The following is a 19791-nucleotide window of genomic DNA, read 5'->3' as shown; positions in this document are numbered from 1 at the left end:
AAAGATAAACCTACAGAACATGTTGAACATACACCTAGAACATGTTGAACATACACCTAGAACATGTTGAACATACACCTACAGAACATGATGAACATACACCTAGAACATGTTAAAGATACACCAACAGAACATTTCTAAGATACACCTACAGAACATGTTAAAGATACACCTACAGAACATGTTAAACATACACCTACAGAACATGTTAAAGATAAACCTACAGAACATGTTAAACAAACACCTACAGAACATGTTAAACATACACCTACAGAGGATGTTAAACATACACCTAGAACATGTTGAACATACACCTACAGAACATGTTAAAGATACACCTACAGAACATGTTAAACATGCACCTAGAACATGTTGGACATACACCTAGAACATGTTAAACATACACATAGAACATGTTGAACATACACCTAGAACATGTTGAACATACACCTAGAACATGTTAAACATACACATAGAACATGTTAAACATACATCTACAGAACATGTTAAACATACACCTACAGAACATGTTAAACATACACTTACAGAACATGTTAAACATACACCTACAGAACACATTAAAGATACACCTAGAACATGTTGAACATACACCTACAGAACATGTTAAAGTTACACCTACAGAACATGTTGAACATACACCTAGAACATGTTGAACATACACCCAGAACATGTTGAACGTACACCTACAGAACATGTTAAACATACACCTACAGAACACGTTAAAGATACACCTAGAACATGTTAAACATACACCTACAGAACATGTTAAAGATACACCTACAGAACATGTTAAACATACACCTACAGTACATGTTAAACATACACCTACAGAGCATGTTAAAGATACACCTACAGAACATGTTAAAGATACACCTACAGAACATGTTAAACATACACCTAGAACATGTTGAACATACACCTACAGAGCATGTTAAACATACACCTAGAACATGTTAAACATACACCTACAGAACATGTTAAACATACACATAGAACATGTTGAACATACACCTAGAACATGTTGAACGTACACCTACAGAACATGTTAAACATACACCTACAGAACACGTTAAAGATACACCTAGAACATGTTAAACATACACCTACAGAACATGTTAAAGATACACCTACAGAACATGTTAAACATACACCTACAGAACATGTTAAACATACACCTACAGAGCATGTTAAAGATACACCTACAGAACATGTTAAAGATACACCTACAGAACATGTTAAACATACACCTAGAACATGTTGAACATACACCTACAGAACATGTTAAACATACACCTACAGAACATGTTAAACATACACATAGAACATGTTAAACATACACCCACAGAACATGTTGAACATACACCTACAGAACATGTTGAACATACACCTAGAACATGTTAAAGATACACCTACAGAACATGTTAAACATACACCTAGAACATGTTGAACATACACCTAGAGCATGTTGAACAAACACCTAGAACATGTTGAACATACACCTACAGAACATGTTAAACATACACCTAGAACATGTTAAAGATACACCTACAGAACATGTTAAACATACACCTAGAACATGTTGAACATACACATAGAACACGTGAACATACACCTAGAACATGTTGAACATACACCTCGAACATGTTAAAGATACACCAACAGAACATTTCTAAGATACACCTACTGTGATCCTAGATTAACTATCTTATAAAGATGTTCCAATTATATTGGCTAGCAAGTTGCCTATGAGTTTCTAGCCCAAACTGTGAAAGCAAGTGAAGATGACACTAGGTTGTGTACCGGGTACACACAAGTTAGTTACTTATTTTCTCCAGCAGGTACCGAGCTATAGAACCCAAGGACAGTAGAAAATTAACCAACATTTAAAAAACCCAGAAACAACTCAAATCAGTCATGACAAATTATACACTTTAATTGTAATAACTGGAGAGAATAAATTTTTATTAGTGGTTCTCAACCTTTTTTGGAGGTACCTGAGGTGGATTGTAATGACTGACGAGAAGCCGCGTTGGTTGTTAACAGCCTTTATTATGTACAGACGCCATGATGCGAAGAGAGAGAAAGCAGGTGGCGAGAGAGAACTATTTATAGATAACAACATGTAAGGGACATCACTCAAGATAACAATATAAATATAATACTAATACAGAGAGTGAGTTCCCTTGACCTCACAATTATTTCAATCTATTACATCCCTTTACCCTTAGAACACAATAACACATCTCTCAATAGAACAATTGATAGTATCCTAAAATCACCAATTATATTGTAACATGAACACTATGGTAGATTACATCCTTACAAACAATGCACAATATGCTACAACATAATCAAAATACAAAACAATAATGTCAAAGTCCTTTTGACCTTTAGAATCATAGGTCTAACTTATTTGGGACTTTGATTGTCCTGCCTGACCTTCTCAGTGGCTTTTGATTTGGTGACTCAAGATTCTGACCATTTGGATTCTCTATCTCAGGAGGTCTAGGATTTAAATCATTAACTCCAGAATTTACATTTTCTGACTCTAGACAACTTGGTTCACTCATATCAACAGAACTTGGTTGTGGAACAAATTGAGTTGGTGTGAACTGTTCAGCTTTAGTGGGATTGACAGATTCACACTTATTATCTGCACAAGTTATTTTTAACTTTATAAGACACAGGTCCTGTACATTGAACAATTTGACCTGGTATCCATTTTTCCTTTCTCCCATGATTTCTTAGATACACATTCTTATTAACACCAAATTCTCTTTCAATGAATGTTTGTCATGATTTAATGGAACTATTTTTGAATTGGCATCTGAAAGTATTATGCTGTTATTCAGATCCTTGACTGACATAGATTTCTTTGATTGATCAATTTCCTCAGGTAACCTGATAGTGCTTTTTTGGTAACCAAAAATACTGTTTATGAGTAATATTCTGGACCATATCACTTTGCAACTGTGATCCAGTATTTGAAATGGGTGTATTAAATGGCAAAAATCTTTTTTTTCTTTTGATGTTACCCTTTTAGTTTCTTTTAGTTTCTGTAAGTGCTAATGATGTTAGCAAAGTTGTTTGATGATCACATTCCTTCTTACTAATGTATTCTCTTTAAAACATTTGAAATTGCCATAACACCATAATCATTTATGAAGTTACAAATACTTTGTTTAGGCAACTCTGACTGATAATGGACTGCATCTTCTCCATCTTTTATATTATCTTCACAAAGGTTTTTATTTCTTATTTTATATGGCTTTAAGTCATCATTCACTGACTCTTCAGGCCAACCATTCTTACAGTACTCATATACTTTTATTAAGCACTCATCTTTTTGTGTTTCTCTTTTAATATCATTCACATTTATATTGGAGTTATCCATGATAGTGAAGAGAACAAATACATCTTCTGGTACATAGCTCAGGCTTTGGTTTTTTTAAAGGTAATCTACTTAGACTATCTGCACTATTCTCAGATCCAGGTTTGTATTTCAATTCATAATTGTATGCAGTTAGTGTGATAGCCCATCTTTGAATTCTTGGTGAGGCATGCTCAGGTAGGGTTTTGTTTTCTCCAAATAAACCTAGCAATGGTTTATGATCTGTAAAGATGGTGAACTTCCTACCAAACAGAAACTTATGAAATTTCTTAACACCAAAAATGATGCCTAAGCCTTCCCTATCTAACTGAGAATAATTTTTCTCAGCCTGGTTCAAAGATCTACTGGCAAAAGCAATGGGTCTGTCACCCTTCTCATCCATGTGGGACAAGACTGCTCCTACACCATCTGGTGAAGCATCACATGTTAATATAAGTCTTTTCCCTGGGTCATAGTGAGTTAGTAAGGTGTCAGAAGACAAAGCCTCTTTTGCTGTATTAAAAGCAGTATCTTGTTGTTTACCCCAGTGCCAAGTTGCATTTTTCTGTAGCAGCTTGTACAGTGGTGATAGTTTACCAGACAGATTTCCTATGAACTTTGCATAATAATTTATCAAGCCCAAAAAAGCTCTTAGTTGTTGGGTATTTTCAGGTTTGGGTGCTTCCTTAATGGCTTTTGTTTTCTCAGGTTGAGGTCTGATGCCTTGCTTGCTCAATATATAACCAAGAAAACTAATTTCTGTCAACATGAATTGACATTTATCTTTGTTTATCTTTAAACCTTTTTCACCAACAATTTTTAATACTTTATCAAGTGTTTTAAGATGTTCAGTGTCATTCTTACCAGTTATGTACACATTGTCAAAGTACACACAAACATTTGGAATGTCCTTAAAAATACTGTCCATGACAGCTTGGAAAATTCCAGGGCTAGATGATATGCCAAAACATAGTCTTTCATATTGGTAGAGTCCTTTATGTGTGTTTATTGTCGTATAGACTTTTGAATCTGGATGCAGTTCTAGTTGAGTGTAAGCATGACTAAAGTCTAATTCAGTGAATTTGTCTCCTCCTGCCAAATTCAAAGAAATTCCCTCAATGTTAGGTATAGGGTACCTATTTAGCTCTATTTGCTTATTCAGTGTAGTTTTATAATCTCCACAAATTCTTATAGAACCATCCTTCTTTAACACTGGCACAATGGGTGTCGCCCAATCGGAATAGTCTACCTTCTTTATAATGCCATTAGATTCCAATCTACTTAGCTCATTTTCAATTTTATTCCTCATTGCATAAGGTGGAACTCTAGCTTTGCAGTATCTTGGATTTGTGTCTTTAATGCTTAACTTCACTGTTCTATCATTTAGTAAACCTGAATTACCAAAAACACATTTATTTTCAGATATAACTTTATCTAGTGAAGTAAGACTAGATTCTTTTACATTCTTCAATGAACAAATACTCTCCCAATTTAACTTAAGATCACTTAACCAGTTCCTACCTAGTAATGGCGGTCCATTTCCTTCAACCACAAGAAGAGGAAGTTTAACACTTTGACCATTATAACTTACATGAACCATACACTCTCCTATTACCGGAACATTGTCACCAGTGTATGTTGTTAGACACTTGTGGCATGGCTGTAGAGGCACTGATCCTCCTGTGACAGCGTCAAAATCTTTCTTTGTTATGACTGTTAGAGATGCTCCAGTGTCAAGTTGGACGCTGATGCTCTTACCGTTGATATAAACTTGTACATTGATGGGAGCATGACTTATTGATTTAACAGAGAACAGGTTGAAATCCGGCTGCAAATCAGTTTGAGCATTTTCACAGGTAGAGTGGTTCATTGGTTGGGTTAGGTAGTCTTGGTGAGAGTTAACATAGTGCTGCCTTTGGTTGCGGTACTGTCTTGACTGGCTAGATTTAGCAACAGACGAAGACTTTGCAAAGCAGGCCTTGGCAATGTGACCTTGCTTACTGCACTTATAACAAGTTGCAGACTTGAACTTGCATCGATGAGATGCATGGGGACCTTTGCATCGATGACATTTTTGATAATTATTACTAGATTTAGATCTAGGATTTGAACGAGCAGGCTGTTTAGCATAAGTTGGAATGCTCTGTTGGGGTTGATGTTTATTGACTAACCTGCTGTTTACTGCATGGATCCCTGAAGGCGTAAGAGATTTCGCCGCATCTGATGACTGCTGGAATGAAGTTGCAAGTTGTATTGCTTTTTCTAATGTTAGATCTGACTCGAGCAGCAACTTTCTTTGAATATCAGGACTGTTTACACCTGTCACAAACTTTTCAAATATTCTGTCAGACAGCGTGTCTCCGAATTCACAGAATCTACTTAAATGACGTAAAGCAGCAACATATTCTGATATTGACTCGTTTGGTTGACGAGTCCTACTGTCAAATCTAGCTCGACATAGAAACTTTGATGGTACAGGCGCATGGTGGTCTGTTAGCAATTTGCTCAGCTCGTTAAAGCTCTTGGTAGTTAGACTAGCTGGTGCGCATAAGTCCTTTAGTAGCCTAAATTGTTGAGGCCCTATGACTGTTAACAAAACAGCTCTCTTTTTGGCTTCTATCGTCACGTCGTTAGCTTCTAGGTAAAAGCTTAACCTCTCTAGGTAATCTTGAATGATTTCATCATTCGCATCAAATTCTTTTATTTGGCCATACAGCGCCATAATTCTAGAAATAATTAGCTAATAAGCTCTAGCAAACCTCTTTTTTGCGTAAGTAGGTGCTCTTTCTAGTAGATGTTTATCCTTCGTCGCCAAATGAGGTGGATTGTAATGACTGACGAGAAGCCGCGTTGGTTGTTAACAGCCTTTATTATGTACAGACGCCATGATGCGAAGAGAGAGAAAGCAGGTGGCGAGAGAGAACTATTTATAGATAACAACATGTAAGGGACATCACTCAAGATAACAATATAAATATAATACTAATACAGAGAGTGAGTTCCCTTGACCTCACAATTATTTCAATCTATTACAGTACCAAATCTCATCAGTTTCATTTACGCATTCATCGAACACTTCTTTTAGTTCTATCGTTCGCGCAGACAAAACACGATCGTGAATCATATGACAAGTCGGGTGTGTGTCTTGACCTCCGCCGAAACATTTGATACTGACTCACTGAGCCCCTGGGGTTTGATCGTACCCATGTTAAGAACCACTGATCTATACAGATGAGTGGTTCGTGACGGTTCATGCCTGAAGATTTGAGGAATTTTAAATACTTATATTTAAAGGGGTTGTAACGATCGCAAGTGAGATGGCTTTATGACAAAGACAAGCGCTTTTGTTTGTTTGTCTGTCGCTCCGCTAGGCGCATGGAAAAAAAATGACATTCAATGCATTCCTTAAACAAGACACTTTATTTATGTTTTATGTAAATGTCTGGGTGATCGGTCTTGGTGGACAGGTATTGGTAACTTCGTTAAGCTCTTACGTTAAGAAAGGCGGTTGTTGTTCTCAATTGGTATGTTTACATTTTTATGTAATAAATACCCTACTTTGTGACAATGTCATGAAAATTTACTCAATGAGTGATTTTATATTTAAATTCTATTTTGTTCGGGAGGGGTGTGTTAGGCGTGCTTCGGCGGGGGTGGGGCAAAGTCCCCCAAAGAGATATCTGAAAGAAACTCTAGGATCAATGGGAGGAGAGTGGCGACGAATCAGCATAGACCTGTTAAGCTCCATGTTTTAACGAGAGGTGTAGCTAGGGGAGGGCGGGTGGGGCGTCCCCCCACCCCTTGCGCCGACCATGGTGTGGCGCCAAACGGGGTAGAAAAAAAAAAATGCCCAATCTGGTAGTATTACAGCAGTGGCGGAACTAGAAAAAAAGGGCCACCCCGCAAAGAAATTTTTTGGGCCCCATATATGTATAATACATATATATATATATATATATATATATATATATATATATATATATATATATATATATATATATATATATATATATATATATATATATATATATATACATATACATATATATATATATATATATATATATATATATATATATATATATATATATATATATATATATATATATATATATATATATATATATATATATATATATACGAAAATACCAACACAGAATTCTCATTTTGGGCTTGTTCGAAAATTTAAAAATTAAAATCACTAAAAATACTTAGTTTTTATTAAAAAGTAAAAACAAGTTACAACAGCTCATTTGTGTGACTGCTATTAGTCTGTTTTGAAATCTCTGTTTTAACATGTTTTATTGTTTGCTATGATGCCTCCATGAGTAAGACGGTCGAAATAATATAAAGCATGAAAGCTGTGTATGTGTAATGGTTTCTCGCCTTATGTTTATTTTTATGTTTTTTTTAATTATATTATTAGCTTTAAATGCATTTCCTTTTATGCTTTGTTATTCTTTATTATGTATTTTTAAAAAAAATAATAATTAAGAGAAGTAATTGCTTTTTAATTTGTTTAGTGCAAATTTATTAAAAGGTGCTTAAGAGCACACATATTTGACTATTTAAAAAAGGGAAACAAGTCATGGAAGTGGTTTCAACAATTGCGTATCTTTCACGCGATGGGTCTATTTTCAAAAGAATTTTGCCGACAACAGCGTGTGTTTGATTGTAGGAGAAATGGGACTTGAGATGGTGTCTATAGAATAAAGATAATCCAACCGCAGCTGCAGTATTCTTTTTACAAAACAACCATGAAGTCAAAAATGAAAGAAGATTATTTTTTTTTAACTGTAAAAAAATGGATTATGGTCGGCTGCGGGCCCCTAAACGTCCCGGGCCCCCCCGCAATGCGGGGTCTGGCGGCACTGTAGTTCCGCCCCTGTATTACAGTCGAAGTTTTAAAAACAATAGACTGCATATGGCTTTACGGACTAATATAAACGTTTTCTGCATCTATTGTGTGACACTAAAATAAAAACTGTTGAGAAGGGGCGCTTTTTTTTAGTCAACGTGATTAACTATTTATAAATAGGGGTTGAGGAGGAAAAAAATTCGCTCCCGGCGCCGGAATAGGTCGCTACGCCTCTGGTCAAACATTATTTCAGTGGGGTTTAGATGTAAGACTAACCACTAGTTATTAGCTGAACCCCTTCACTTAATGCTTATTTAATTGTTGGTTGTTTTTAATCTCATATTTATTAAAAATTCGTTTAATCCAATGCGATAATTTCGGTTTTATTGACTAATAGCTAGGCCTATTAACGTTTTATTAAAATGGGACGGTTATTGTAAACGCGATATTATTTTTTAAAGTCATGTACCGGAAGTTAAAACAATTTCCTTCTATACGTGTTTTCCAAAATGTCGGACAGAACTAAGAAAGAAAGCACCCCTCCTCCTTTGCTGCTAATGCCAGCTGGGGGCGGGTTGACGCTTAATCCACCTGATCAGTCCAATATTTTTATGCCTGTTGTTCAGTCAGTTCCCACTATGATAGATCCCGGTCAGTATGACTTGTAAAATATTACTTTGTCCAATCGGTCCTCTGTCCGCCCTGTTCTGAAGTTGAAAGTCTAAAATAAAAATTATAAAAATAAAAATAAAAACAACTAGCCTAGGCCTAAAATCTAAACTGAATAGGTAGCCTATTTAAAATTTAATTTATTAATTTCATCTTAAACTCATTTCTGATGGAATTTTGTTAGTTAGGGCCTAACTAATTGTTAGCATCTAGGCCGCCGGCGCCAGGCCTAGATCTACTCTATGAGTATTTTAATTTTCTAGATTCAAGTAGTTTAACTTTGTAGATTCAATCATTATGTGATGATTAAGGGTACCCAGTGATTAATCAATTCAATACAATACGTCCTAAAATGTTCTATGATTACAAAATCTCACACATTTTAAAGTGGCATTCTCCAAATTAAATTTATCCAAAAACAATTATCTAGATCTAGATCAAAATTCTATTTCTAAGTATGAAATGATAAAGACTCAGCCTAAATTTATCTTAAAAACCATCTGCTTTTTAAAAACTAGATCTACAAACAACTGAACTGATAGATCTATATTTGTAACAGAGAGATCTAATTTTTTACATTACTTTAGGCTACTTATTAATAAACCTTAATTAGGCCTAGGCCTACAAAAGTATAAAATAAAGAAAAGTGAAACGTATAGATCTAGGCCTAAATAATCTCTTGTAATGTATTTGTAAAAAGTGTATATGGTCATTGATATAGGCTATATTCAAGTCAGTTGTTTTTTCACAGAAGAAGAAGCTGAAGCAGACAGTTTTGTAGGACAATCATCAGGTCCTCAAACAAAGCCTGGGATACCTAACTATTTCCAGTCAACAACAAGTAGTGGACATGACCCATTTTCACAGATAGGACATGCAGCTCCGCCCCCTTCAATAGCATCTACATTTTCTCCCGCAAATGTTATATCTAGGAGTGCAACGCCACCTTCATCTAATCAATCACCGTTAACGTCTGCGGCAACGATAGCTACACCACCTGTTTTACCAGCTAACTCAAGTATGTCAGGTTTATTTTACATTTTTAATGTTCATTATATTTATGATAGCAATAACAAATACTTAAATTGGCTGAGGTGTAAAATGTATTTAACGTTTTTCTTTAAATATTACAGATACTGGCAACATTTACAGACATCAGGGTGGCCGTCCTCAATATGCTCAACCACCAACAAGCTTCTCTCCCCTTACCCAGCCCACACCACAGCCCCCTTCTGCTATGCTGCCTCCCATGACATCCCCATCTAATTCTTTCCCTCCTCACAATCATTCTATGAACAGCCCTCCTTCTGGGCCACCCTCTGGCTATAGTTCTCCAGCTGGGCAGGATGCTGCTGGACAGTACACTGGAGGGTTGTACTATCAACCTGTCAGGCACCATTGGTGCTATCAGCAGAATCAGGACGGCATGGAGATTTGGAGACCATTTTCTGTGGTGGACAGTACACAGCTAGAGTTGGCCTTTAACGCATGTAATATTATTATTTATATTAATAGCTTTAAATATTAATATAATTAATATAATTATAAAATTTTATTTGTTATTGTTTTTAAGTCAATTATACTTTTTCATAGTAGTCAAAATACAGTATTTATTGTAACTTCTGTGTTTTGTAGGCTTGCAAGAGTCTTCCAACCATATTGTAAACACAAATGGTGGTCGCTATGATGTCAATGTTGCTCAGCGAAGGCGCACACCAGTTTATTGGGTGGGTGAACCTGTTCCAGTTAGGAGGTGCTCATGGTTTTATAAAAGAGAAGGAGATAATAGATATATTCCTTATGATGAAGAATTTGCTTTCAAATTGGAGGTAATTTATAAAACCTGATTTAAAGGAGAAATAAACAAGTATTGAAATAGGTTTAAAATAATTATAAAATAGTTGGTGCAAGTAAAAAAATTTCTAGGAAATTTTGCTTGGATTTAAATTAAATTTATTTGTTGTAATCTTTTGTTTTTCTATAGAATGAATATAAAAAAGCAATGGAGACCAATGGCTGGCACCGCAGGCTGGAATTTCCAGGAAATGTTGTGATTGTGATGCACAATGCTAATGTTATTGTTCAGTTCCCAGCTTCTTCTGCCCCTGATGAATGGGGAAATGTGCAGGTAGGTCTTGTCTCCCTTTCCCATTGTTCTTTTACTTAGCTTTGTACTTTAAACAGCAGTGTTCTGTAAATACTACAATTTTTGAAGCTAGAAAATAATAACTTAGCCTTTCTAACTTAAATGCATGAGAAGTATAGTCAATAGTGTGCTGCATATTTGGTGAAACATTGATTGCTTCGCAGGAATATTTCTAGAAGCTGAAAAGCACTAAATGAAAAGGAATGTAGTTTTTTTAAAAATAAATCTCAACAATAGTATTTAGTTCAAAGATTTATTTTAACTTCAAGCTGACTTATCTTTTGATTCCTTTTCACTTTGTCAATTAGAATGTTTATTCACTAACGGTGAGTGTTAATCTAGTATACAAAATTGTCTGGCCTTTTTTTCACTCAACCATTGATAAATGTATATAGAGCTTTGTAAAAAAAAGTTTTCTTTTTTACTTTAAAAAAAAAATCTGAAATACCTTTTTAGTAGTAATGAATGTTGTTTTAGCATGCTTCTTTTGGCTGTACTGTGCTTTAAACATTTAACATAAAATTCATTGTGTTACAAAATATCTACAAAATCTATTGTGTTTGTTTAATGCAGGGGTCTCCAAACTTTTCAGTCCGAGGGCCGCATCATCTATCAATTTTTATTTCGGGGGCCAGTTTCTTCCAGGCATGTCTTTGATTTTTCTGGGCAAAGTTCCTCAGCCATCACTAACAAACGTTTTTTCCGCGGACAAAAAGATATCCGCGGGCCGGATGAGAGGACCTCGCGGGCCGCATTCCTCCCGCGGGCCGTAGTTTGGAGACCCCTGGTTTAATGCATCATAATGATCCAAAGAGTGAACATTTTAGGGTATTTGTAGCATGAAGTTTATTTTTACAAACCCAGATCTTATGATGCACAAACTGTATTTAAATGTGAAAAATCATATTATATATTTTTTTTGCAACTACAATCGCTTATTCTGTATATAAATAAATAATATTTCTGGAATGTACTTTACTTAATTTATTCAAATTTATCAGGAAAAATAGTTTAAAAATGTTAGTTGATTTTTTCATTGTTGTAATAAACAATAAACTAATTTTTTAAAGTAAATTTTTTACTAATCAGTTGTTTCTTAATTTCAGTAAACATTTTTGAAGTTTCTTATTAACAGTTGAAATATTAATAAAAAGTTAAATCTTTAGTTATTATCTGCTAAGTAGTTTTATTTTATTTTGGACAGCTGTGTATTTCACTTAATTTTAAGTGAGCTTAAAAATTGTAAAAAACATTTGTGTTTCTATCTTATTTAGTGTGATAAACATTCTACTGTTAAAGTTGTAAAAATAAGTATAGCATGATGGATTTTTAGTGTGTCTGTTTAAAATGTTTATATATTTTATCTTTCCAAGGGAGATCAAATGAGACCAAGAGTGGTGAAAAGGGGTGTTGATGATTTTGCCACAATTGAATACGGTAATAGAACATTTTTTTTCGTTATTTATATAATAATACATTCTCCTAAGACTAATTTGTGCAAATGCTGTTTTTTTTTTTTGCTTTAATAATCTTTTAAAAAAAATTTACCCACACAAAGTTGTCTCTAAAGTTCAAATAATTCAACATCAGCTTCATATTGGGGAAAATAATATTCATTTGTATCTTTGTTCATATAGGAGAAAGAAAAGAAGTGGATCATCTTGTGTTTTTTGTTCCTGGTATTGAGGATATGTCCAGCAAAAAAGGGAGCTCAGTGGAGGCATTAGGTTAGTTAAGAATTCATATTGCTGCATAATTTATCCCCCCCCCCCCCCCACACTGTTTCAAATTTGAAATTAAGTTGATGTAACGTAGATTTTCTTTGAGGCATTGAAATTATTGTTTTATTTTACTGGGATTAAAAAGGTGCAACTGGGTGGGGGGGGTTCTGGAAAGTAGCAGATCAATAAATTGAGTTAGAAAAAGTTAATTATTTTAATAACTTTATCACCATCAAGTCATTCTTTGCTATATTTGCTATTTGAGTTTCAAGGTAATATAAATTTGTTTATTCACTATGAATATTGTTTTCATGATTGTCTCCCCTCCCCAGTGGATGGTTTCCGCAGCATATCATTGTCCCTTGTACAGTCCCACTTCACTCAAGCCTTTCAGTCTCAGTCAATCAACAGGGTGGAGTTTCTCCCCATTGTCTGGACACAGGCTTTCCAAGATGGTGCTTCAGCCCCTAAAGAGTAGGTCTCATTTTTTACTGTTTAAAAATTAAAAGCCCTTGATAAGCCCTCAAAACCTTACTCAACTATTTGAAAGTTTTTTAAGCCAAATTACAATTTTGTTTGTTAGATAGTATTAAGTTTGAAAATTAAATTTAAAAACACGACAACTATCATATAGTCTATTTTGTATTGTATTGTATTTTCCTTTATTCTTAGTAATATTATATTAATATCTACTTAGCTACAAAAAACAACTAGCTTTAAAGTTTAGAGCTTGGAAATGGCTAACTTTTTTTGGTGTTAAACTAACTGAAATTTGTTATAAATTAACTGCTGTTAAAAATATCTTTGCTTTTAAAAATTCTTACAGCAAAATTAGCAGTGTTACATTACCAAGCACCTCAAAGTTGCGACACTTTATCAACAACACCTTAGTGGACACCATGTTTTACACAAGTCCTTTGTTTTGCCAGGTAACAGCATAATCGTAAGGAATAGAATAGTTTGACTTTTAATTAGGTTTCTTTAGTTTCCATTTACATTTGGTTTTATAGTTTATATATATTTGTACAAACAAAGGGTAGTGATTGTCAGATGGAGTTAGGACAATATTTAACCACACATTATTTTACCATCAGAAAATCTGTGAAGCTGTGGGTATTGAGATGAACAGAATGTTCCAGATATTTTTGGAGAGAAATACATCTTTTAGTGGAGATGTATCAGTAGCAGGACACAGTCTTGGTAATGTATTAACATCTTTCACAAGTTTTATTTATCTTACTTAATTAACATAAACACTTTTAATAAATGTAAGATACCATGATTGACCTACAATTTCAGAACTTAAAAAAAACTAGTTTCATTTTATTTTTCTCACTTTATCATAGGTTCTGTAATCTTGTTTGATCTGCTGTTAAACCAAAGACAGCCTGGAGATGTACTGTCAAACAGTGTAGAGCCTAATGCCCTAACACAGGTTAGTCAAAGCTTTTTTTATATCAATGATGTTCTTGTTAAATCATACTCAAATAATGTAGCAATAAATGATACATTTTGGGTATTAAAATGCAGGGTCATTTATTATTTATCAAGTATACATACTAATAATGAATATACACATTCAGATTGGTATCCACTTAGTTCTGTTTTTTAAAACAGTTTTAAATTTCCTGACATCTTAATACAGCGTAACAGAATAAGATTTTAACTTGAAAGTCCATTTTTAAAAAAAAATTGTTTATGCCCACCTATTTTTTTCATCATTAGTCCACTCCAATAGATTCAGCCCAAGAAGTGAATGGCAAAGAGGATTTGTCACCAAGTGATGAGGCAGAAAGTAATGAAGTGATAAGCCTTGAGTCACTCCTGTCAAAGGTGGGCTTACAAGACAAGGCAGATTTGTTTCATGCTGAACAGATGGATGTTGAGTCTTTAGTAAGTCTAACTTATATTTGTTTTATAAAATAACACATCTTAAGTACTAAATGATCCTGAACTATTTCTATGCCTTGAATTTTTGTAAATCACGCTAATTTTAGTTAGTTTTCTGTAAGATAAATTCCAGATTAATAACTTGTTGAGTTTCGTATCAGAAAGAATTAAAATCTATTTAGATTATGTGCACTGAACAAGATCTGAAAGACATTGGTCTTCCTTTAGGACCTAGAAAGAAGCTTTTGGGATATTTGAAAGATGAAAAAGAAAAGAAGGTAAAAATTGTTATTATTACTTTTTGTATAGAGTATAATATTATTATATAACTATTATATAACCTCTTTAATGAAGGTTATTTACATTTTCTGTCTTTTTAAAATCTTGTTTTATTAGCATAATTAGCATGTGTGCTCTAATACCTAATAAAATTAAATTGAATTGTGATGTGAAACAGAGTTATGCACATATTTTGTATCTATTAATATGATTTTGATATTGGTCTAAAGGATTTAAAAGAAAAAGAACAAGCTGAAAAGAAAATTAGGGAGGAAATTGAGAAGGCTCAAAAACTTGCCAACCTAGCAGCTGCTTCTAATCAATCAAAAATTCTTGCCCAGTAAGTTTTTATTTTATAATCTGTTGCTACAGGTATTTTGATAATAAAATAACTAGATGAAAATTGTAAAATATGTTATGTTCTAAATCCTATTAGAGATAAAGAGATTGTGGCCAAGTACATACAGGGGCAGAGTGGAGCGGGGCAGTTGAAAGTCTCATACCCACAGTTGGACTTCACACCTAGTGCTCTGTTTGCTCTAGGATCTCCTATAGCTGTCTATCTATCTCTGAGGGGTGTTCAAGATCTCGGAGAGTTCTTTCAGTTGCCAACATGTCCAAGAGTGTATAATATTTTCCATCCTGTAAGTTTATTTGATAATACTACACTTGTCTATGCCATATCTAAACAGCACTTAGATCTTTCTGTTTAGCTTTTAGTAGAAAACTGATAACATCAAGTTTTAACTATAATATTTATAATTACTGATAAAATTTCCTAATAAAGATTTAATGATTATATAAAAATCTTCTTGAAGGAAGTGTTTTATATTGAACTATAGGTTATTTCATCACTTTTAATTACAAGACTTCACTGGTCTGTACACAATTTTATAATAATTGTAAGATGTTGATTTTAAAAAAAAGATTTCTACACAGTTTTCATTTATTTTATTTTTGTAATCTATTTGCAGTTTGATCCCATGGTAAGTACTTTTTTTTGCATTTCAATTTCAGTGTAACATAAATATTTTTATTGCTACTCAAAATCTTTGATTAATCCACCATGAAAACTAATTAAAAAAAACATTTCCTAGGCCTACAGACTTGAGCCTTTAATTAGGTCCAATACTGCTACAATAAAGCCAGTTTTAGTACCACACTACAAGGGTAGAAAGCGATTGCATTTAGGTTTGTATGTTTGAAATTTTATTTGGTAGCTAAAAAGTAAATTTTGACGTCACTAAACATTGTAACTGGATTAAAAAAATATGCTTAAAAACAAATACTAAATAGATCAGTAGGGTTATAATTATTTTTTTTGTTATGAAATATTTGTTTAAAGATAATAAGTGTCTTGTCCATAAAATCTTAATCTCAGAATTTAAGGAAGCTGTGACAAGGTATGGAACGGACATAAAACAAAAGATAATAGATTCCTTCAAGAGTACATGGAACACAATCAATGATTTCGCTCGTGCACACAAAACTGATGCATCCAAGTCTATGGAAAAAGAAGTTCAGTCAGAAATGGATCAGATGATGTCACACATAGCCCAACAACAGGCTGAGGATGATAGAGCATGTATGTATAGTTTTTTTATACACCTTATTTCTGTTTTTAAAAAGAAAACGTATCAACTTAAAAATAAAGTTTTTTTTGGGGAATATAGTTTTTCTTAGATTTTCACATTAATTTAAGCAGTTTACTTTTTGAAATTAATTGCTGTTGATATGGCCAGTATTAAATTTTCAAATAAGTAATCTGTTTTTTTCATTTGTGTGATTTTTATGGAGACGATTGTTTTTGTTCTAGCTGTTTCATCTATGGCTGAAGAAGAAATTCACATTGGGCAACTTAATGAAGGCCAAAGAGTTGACTATGTTCTACAAGAAGGACCTTTAGAGAGCTTCAATGATTATTTATTTGCTCTTGCCTCTCATTCTTGCTATTGGTAAGTTCAAATCCCCATTGCCTTTTTTGATAAGAGATATACTTTTATATGAAATTAGTCTTAATTATAGTATCAATAATCATCCTTAAAGTAAAGTATAGATCTATACTTTCTTGATAAATATGTGGAATAATTGTGAAGCAGATAAGCGTAATAGATTAATAAAATAGAAATATACTGTATACACCGAGATTTTAGCTTTTGATCTTTAGAATATGGCAGACTGTGTTTCTTTGTGAAATTTAGTCATGGTATATATAGCAGTCATAAATTCTTATAACCTCTTGTTTTATAACTTATAACTAAGTAAAATACTTTTGAAAAACTTTATAAAGAGATTTAAATTTATTTTTTTTGCAGGGAATCTGAGGATACTGCTTTACTTCTGTTAAAAGAAATTTATTCCCCACTGGGATTCAGACCTACAATGCCCGGCGCAGATGGTGGAAAATCTCGTGAGACATCTCTGCCACCGCGTCACACACCAACACTCCCATCGACCAACAACTACCAGGCACCCACTAGTCTCTACCAGCCAGCACCAGCTTTTTCACCCCCGACCTCAAACATTCAAAGCCCCCAGGCAGTGCCCTTTATAACTCCACCCACACAATCAAACTACGGACCATCTCCACCCACTCAATCAAGTTTTGGGCCACTTCCACCCACACAGTCAAATTTTGGGCCACCTCCACCAATGTTTGGTTCCCAGGGCATGCCTACATATCCTTCTCCTGGGGTGAGAAAATCCCCATATGTACCCCCAGATTTTTCAAACCTTCCCGCTAACCAACCAGCTGCACCATCTTTGCCACCCATGGGCCCAGCTATAGCAGGGGGCTATCGTAGAGCACAAACATGATTGCTTTCTCCTTAATGTTTTTAAAATAGAAATTATCTCACAGCCTGACTAGAAATAACACACCAAGCATTCAAAAAACCATTTAGTAGCTTGTTCAGTTAAAAATTCTTTTGCTAATTAGACCAACTGTGTAGGCCTACTATATTTTTTTTATTGTTACTGAAATTAATGATCACAAATGTAATATGTTATTATTAATTTACAAATGAAGGAGCCCATCTATGTTGAATAGTTAAAAGCTATAAATTTGTTTGGGAACACCAAACATGCAATATGTTCTGTTTTAGCTTATATTTACAGTCAATTAATTGCAGGAAACTATTTTTATTATTGAGCTGTAAATGTGAAAATAATTCAGTTTAACATGATTATAAGAATTGCAATAAGTTATGAAGTTAAAGTTGGTAAAAATGTGTGGCATAATGGTATGTGGTGTGTGGTTTAAACAAACAGAAAAAAGCTCCATATTAAACACTTTCAGAGTAAGGTTATAAAGATACTTTTATTTACATGTAAATACAAAACTTGTTTAAAAATCACACTACTTTAGCAGTTCACAAAATTTTATTTATGTTGGAACTCAAGTTGAGAATTTTCACCAACTGGATTTTTTTTTCTGTTTATTGTAACAGTGGTGTAATAATATAGAACTCTGAGAACAATTCGTCAACTCAAAAATGTATAAAAAAAATATTTCTTGATAGTGTGATCATTTTCATTTTATTTGTATATAAATGGACAAACCCTTTTTTAATTTTGAAAACAAACATTTTTGTGTTTAAATTATTGTGTAATAGTAACCCCTTTTAAAGAATTATTTTAGGCAGAAGACTCAAGATCTATGTAATAAATTTAAGTTCTAGTCAGTTATTGTTTTTTTTTGAAAGTCTAGTTCAATTTCATACCTTTCTTAGTAGTGTTGTAGTTCTGGGCTAGGTTTATTTCTTAATGAATAAAAATAATTTTTTTTTTGTTTTACTTAAAATTTTCCAAACTTTAAAATACTTCATTGCTCGTTTTTTAGAATTGAATCTGTTGTATAACAAAAATGAGATAAAGCTAATGCAAAGTACTTCACATCAATTGTGATATCAGTTTGAATAATTTATAATTATCAAATATTGCCTCAATTTGAACCTACTGTATTTGGATGTATAGATAATCTTATAAACTAGATCTATAGGAAAATAGAATATTACACTTTTATAAACTATCCACAGTCTAGTCTTCCTGTACTATTTGTTTTATATTGGTAGGGAATTTAAAGCAATGTAATTTTTCTATAATTTTAAATCTTTTTCTTTAAAAAAAAAGCGAGCCGATTTATAATTAGTTTTCAACATGAGACTATATCATGATCTGATTTTTTAATGACATATTTATATAACCACATAAGTCAGACATGAAACTGTTGAGATATAATTAATAAAACAAGATCAATTATATCTCTTTATCTTATTAACATGTCATGTTAAATTTGTATTTATTTAATGGATGAATGCAATGTTTTGTCTTTTTTCTGTCTGTGATTCTCATTGGTAGTGGTATACATTTTTTGTGATTGATTAAAACTCGGAAAATTGTTTCAAACTAATTTCTAATACTCTCATTAAGGTAAAATTTTGAAAAGTCTGTTATTAAAGATAGATATTGAGCACAATGTTGCATTTTTCTTGGAAATATCGGAAAATAAATAGAATATAAGAATTTATGAACAAAAATGTGTTGTCTTATTTATTTCTCAGTCTCTTATTCCAGTTAAATGTCTAAACTACTCTAAACAGTCCAAAAACAAATAGGCCTGATATATTATCACAAAGCTTAGAAAGGTCAACCAGTGAAGTAGAAATTAAAGCCTTAGAAAATTAGTTTAAAATTAAAACTGAGTGTTCAAATAACAATAATAAGTGGTTACTTTCTAGTTTCTAGTTACTGTTATGACTTGTGTATTACAGTAATACAGATCTAAGTAGGCCTATAGCCTATAGTATATACTATATTTGGACATTATTATTAAATT

At 33.2% G+C, this 19791-nt stretch overlaps 1 protein-coding gene across 1 annotated transcript; it reads left to right on the top strand.

Annotated features, from left to right (window-relative positions):
- Positions 1 to 8746: 8746 nt before the first annotated feature.
- Positions 8747 to 18651, top strand: LOC131941002 (phospholipase DDHD2). The gene is made up of 21 exons (XM_059299966.1): positions 8747 to 8900; positions 9670 to 9936; positions 10052 to 10408; positions 10554 to 10747; positions 10903 to 11046; positions 11373 to 11390; positions 12438 to 12501; positions 12702 to 12791; positions 13118 to 13259; positions 13612 to 13714; positions 13880 to 13985; positions 14132 to 14220; positions 14511 to 14678; positions 14858 to 14953; positions 15185 to 15294; positions 15391 to 15598; positions 15929 to 15940; positions 16052 to 16145; positions 16336 to 16539; positions 16771 to 16909; positions 17270 to 18651. Exons 1-21 carry the CDS (start codon positions 8759 to 8761, stop codon positions 17769 to 17771), a joined length of 3249 nt encoding a protein of 1082 aa, XP_059155949.1. The 5' UTR covers positions 8747 to 8758; the 3' UTR covers positions 17772 to 18651.
- Positions 18652 to 19791: the final 1140 nt, after the last annotated feature.

Source organism: Physella acuta, unplaced genomic scaffold (assembly GCF_028476545.2).
Source record: "Physella acuta isolate Inbredline_101_S28 unplaced genomic scaffold, ASM2847654v3 ptg000339l, whole genome shotgun sequence".
Taxonomy (NCBI): domain Eukaryota; kingdom Metazoa; phylum Mollusca; class Gastropoda; family Physidae; genus Physella; species Physella acuta.
This window is presented reverse-complemented; position numbering and strand designations above follow the sequence as displayed.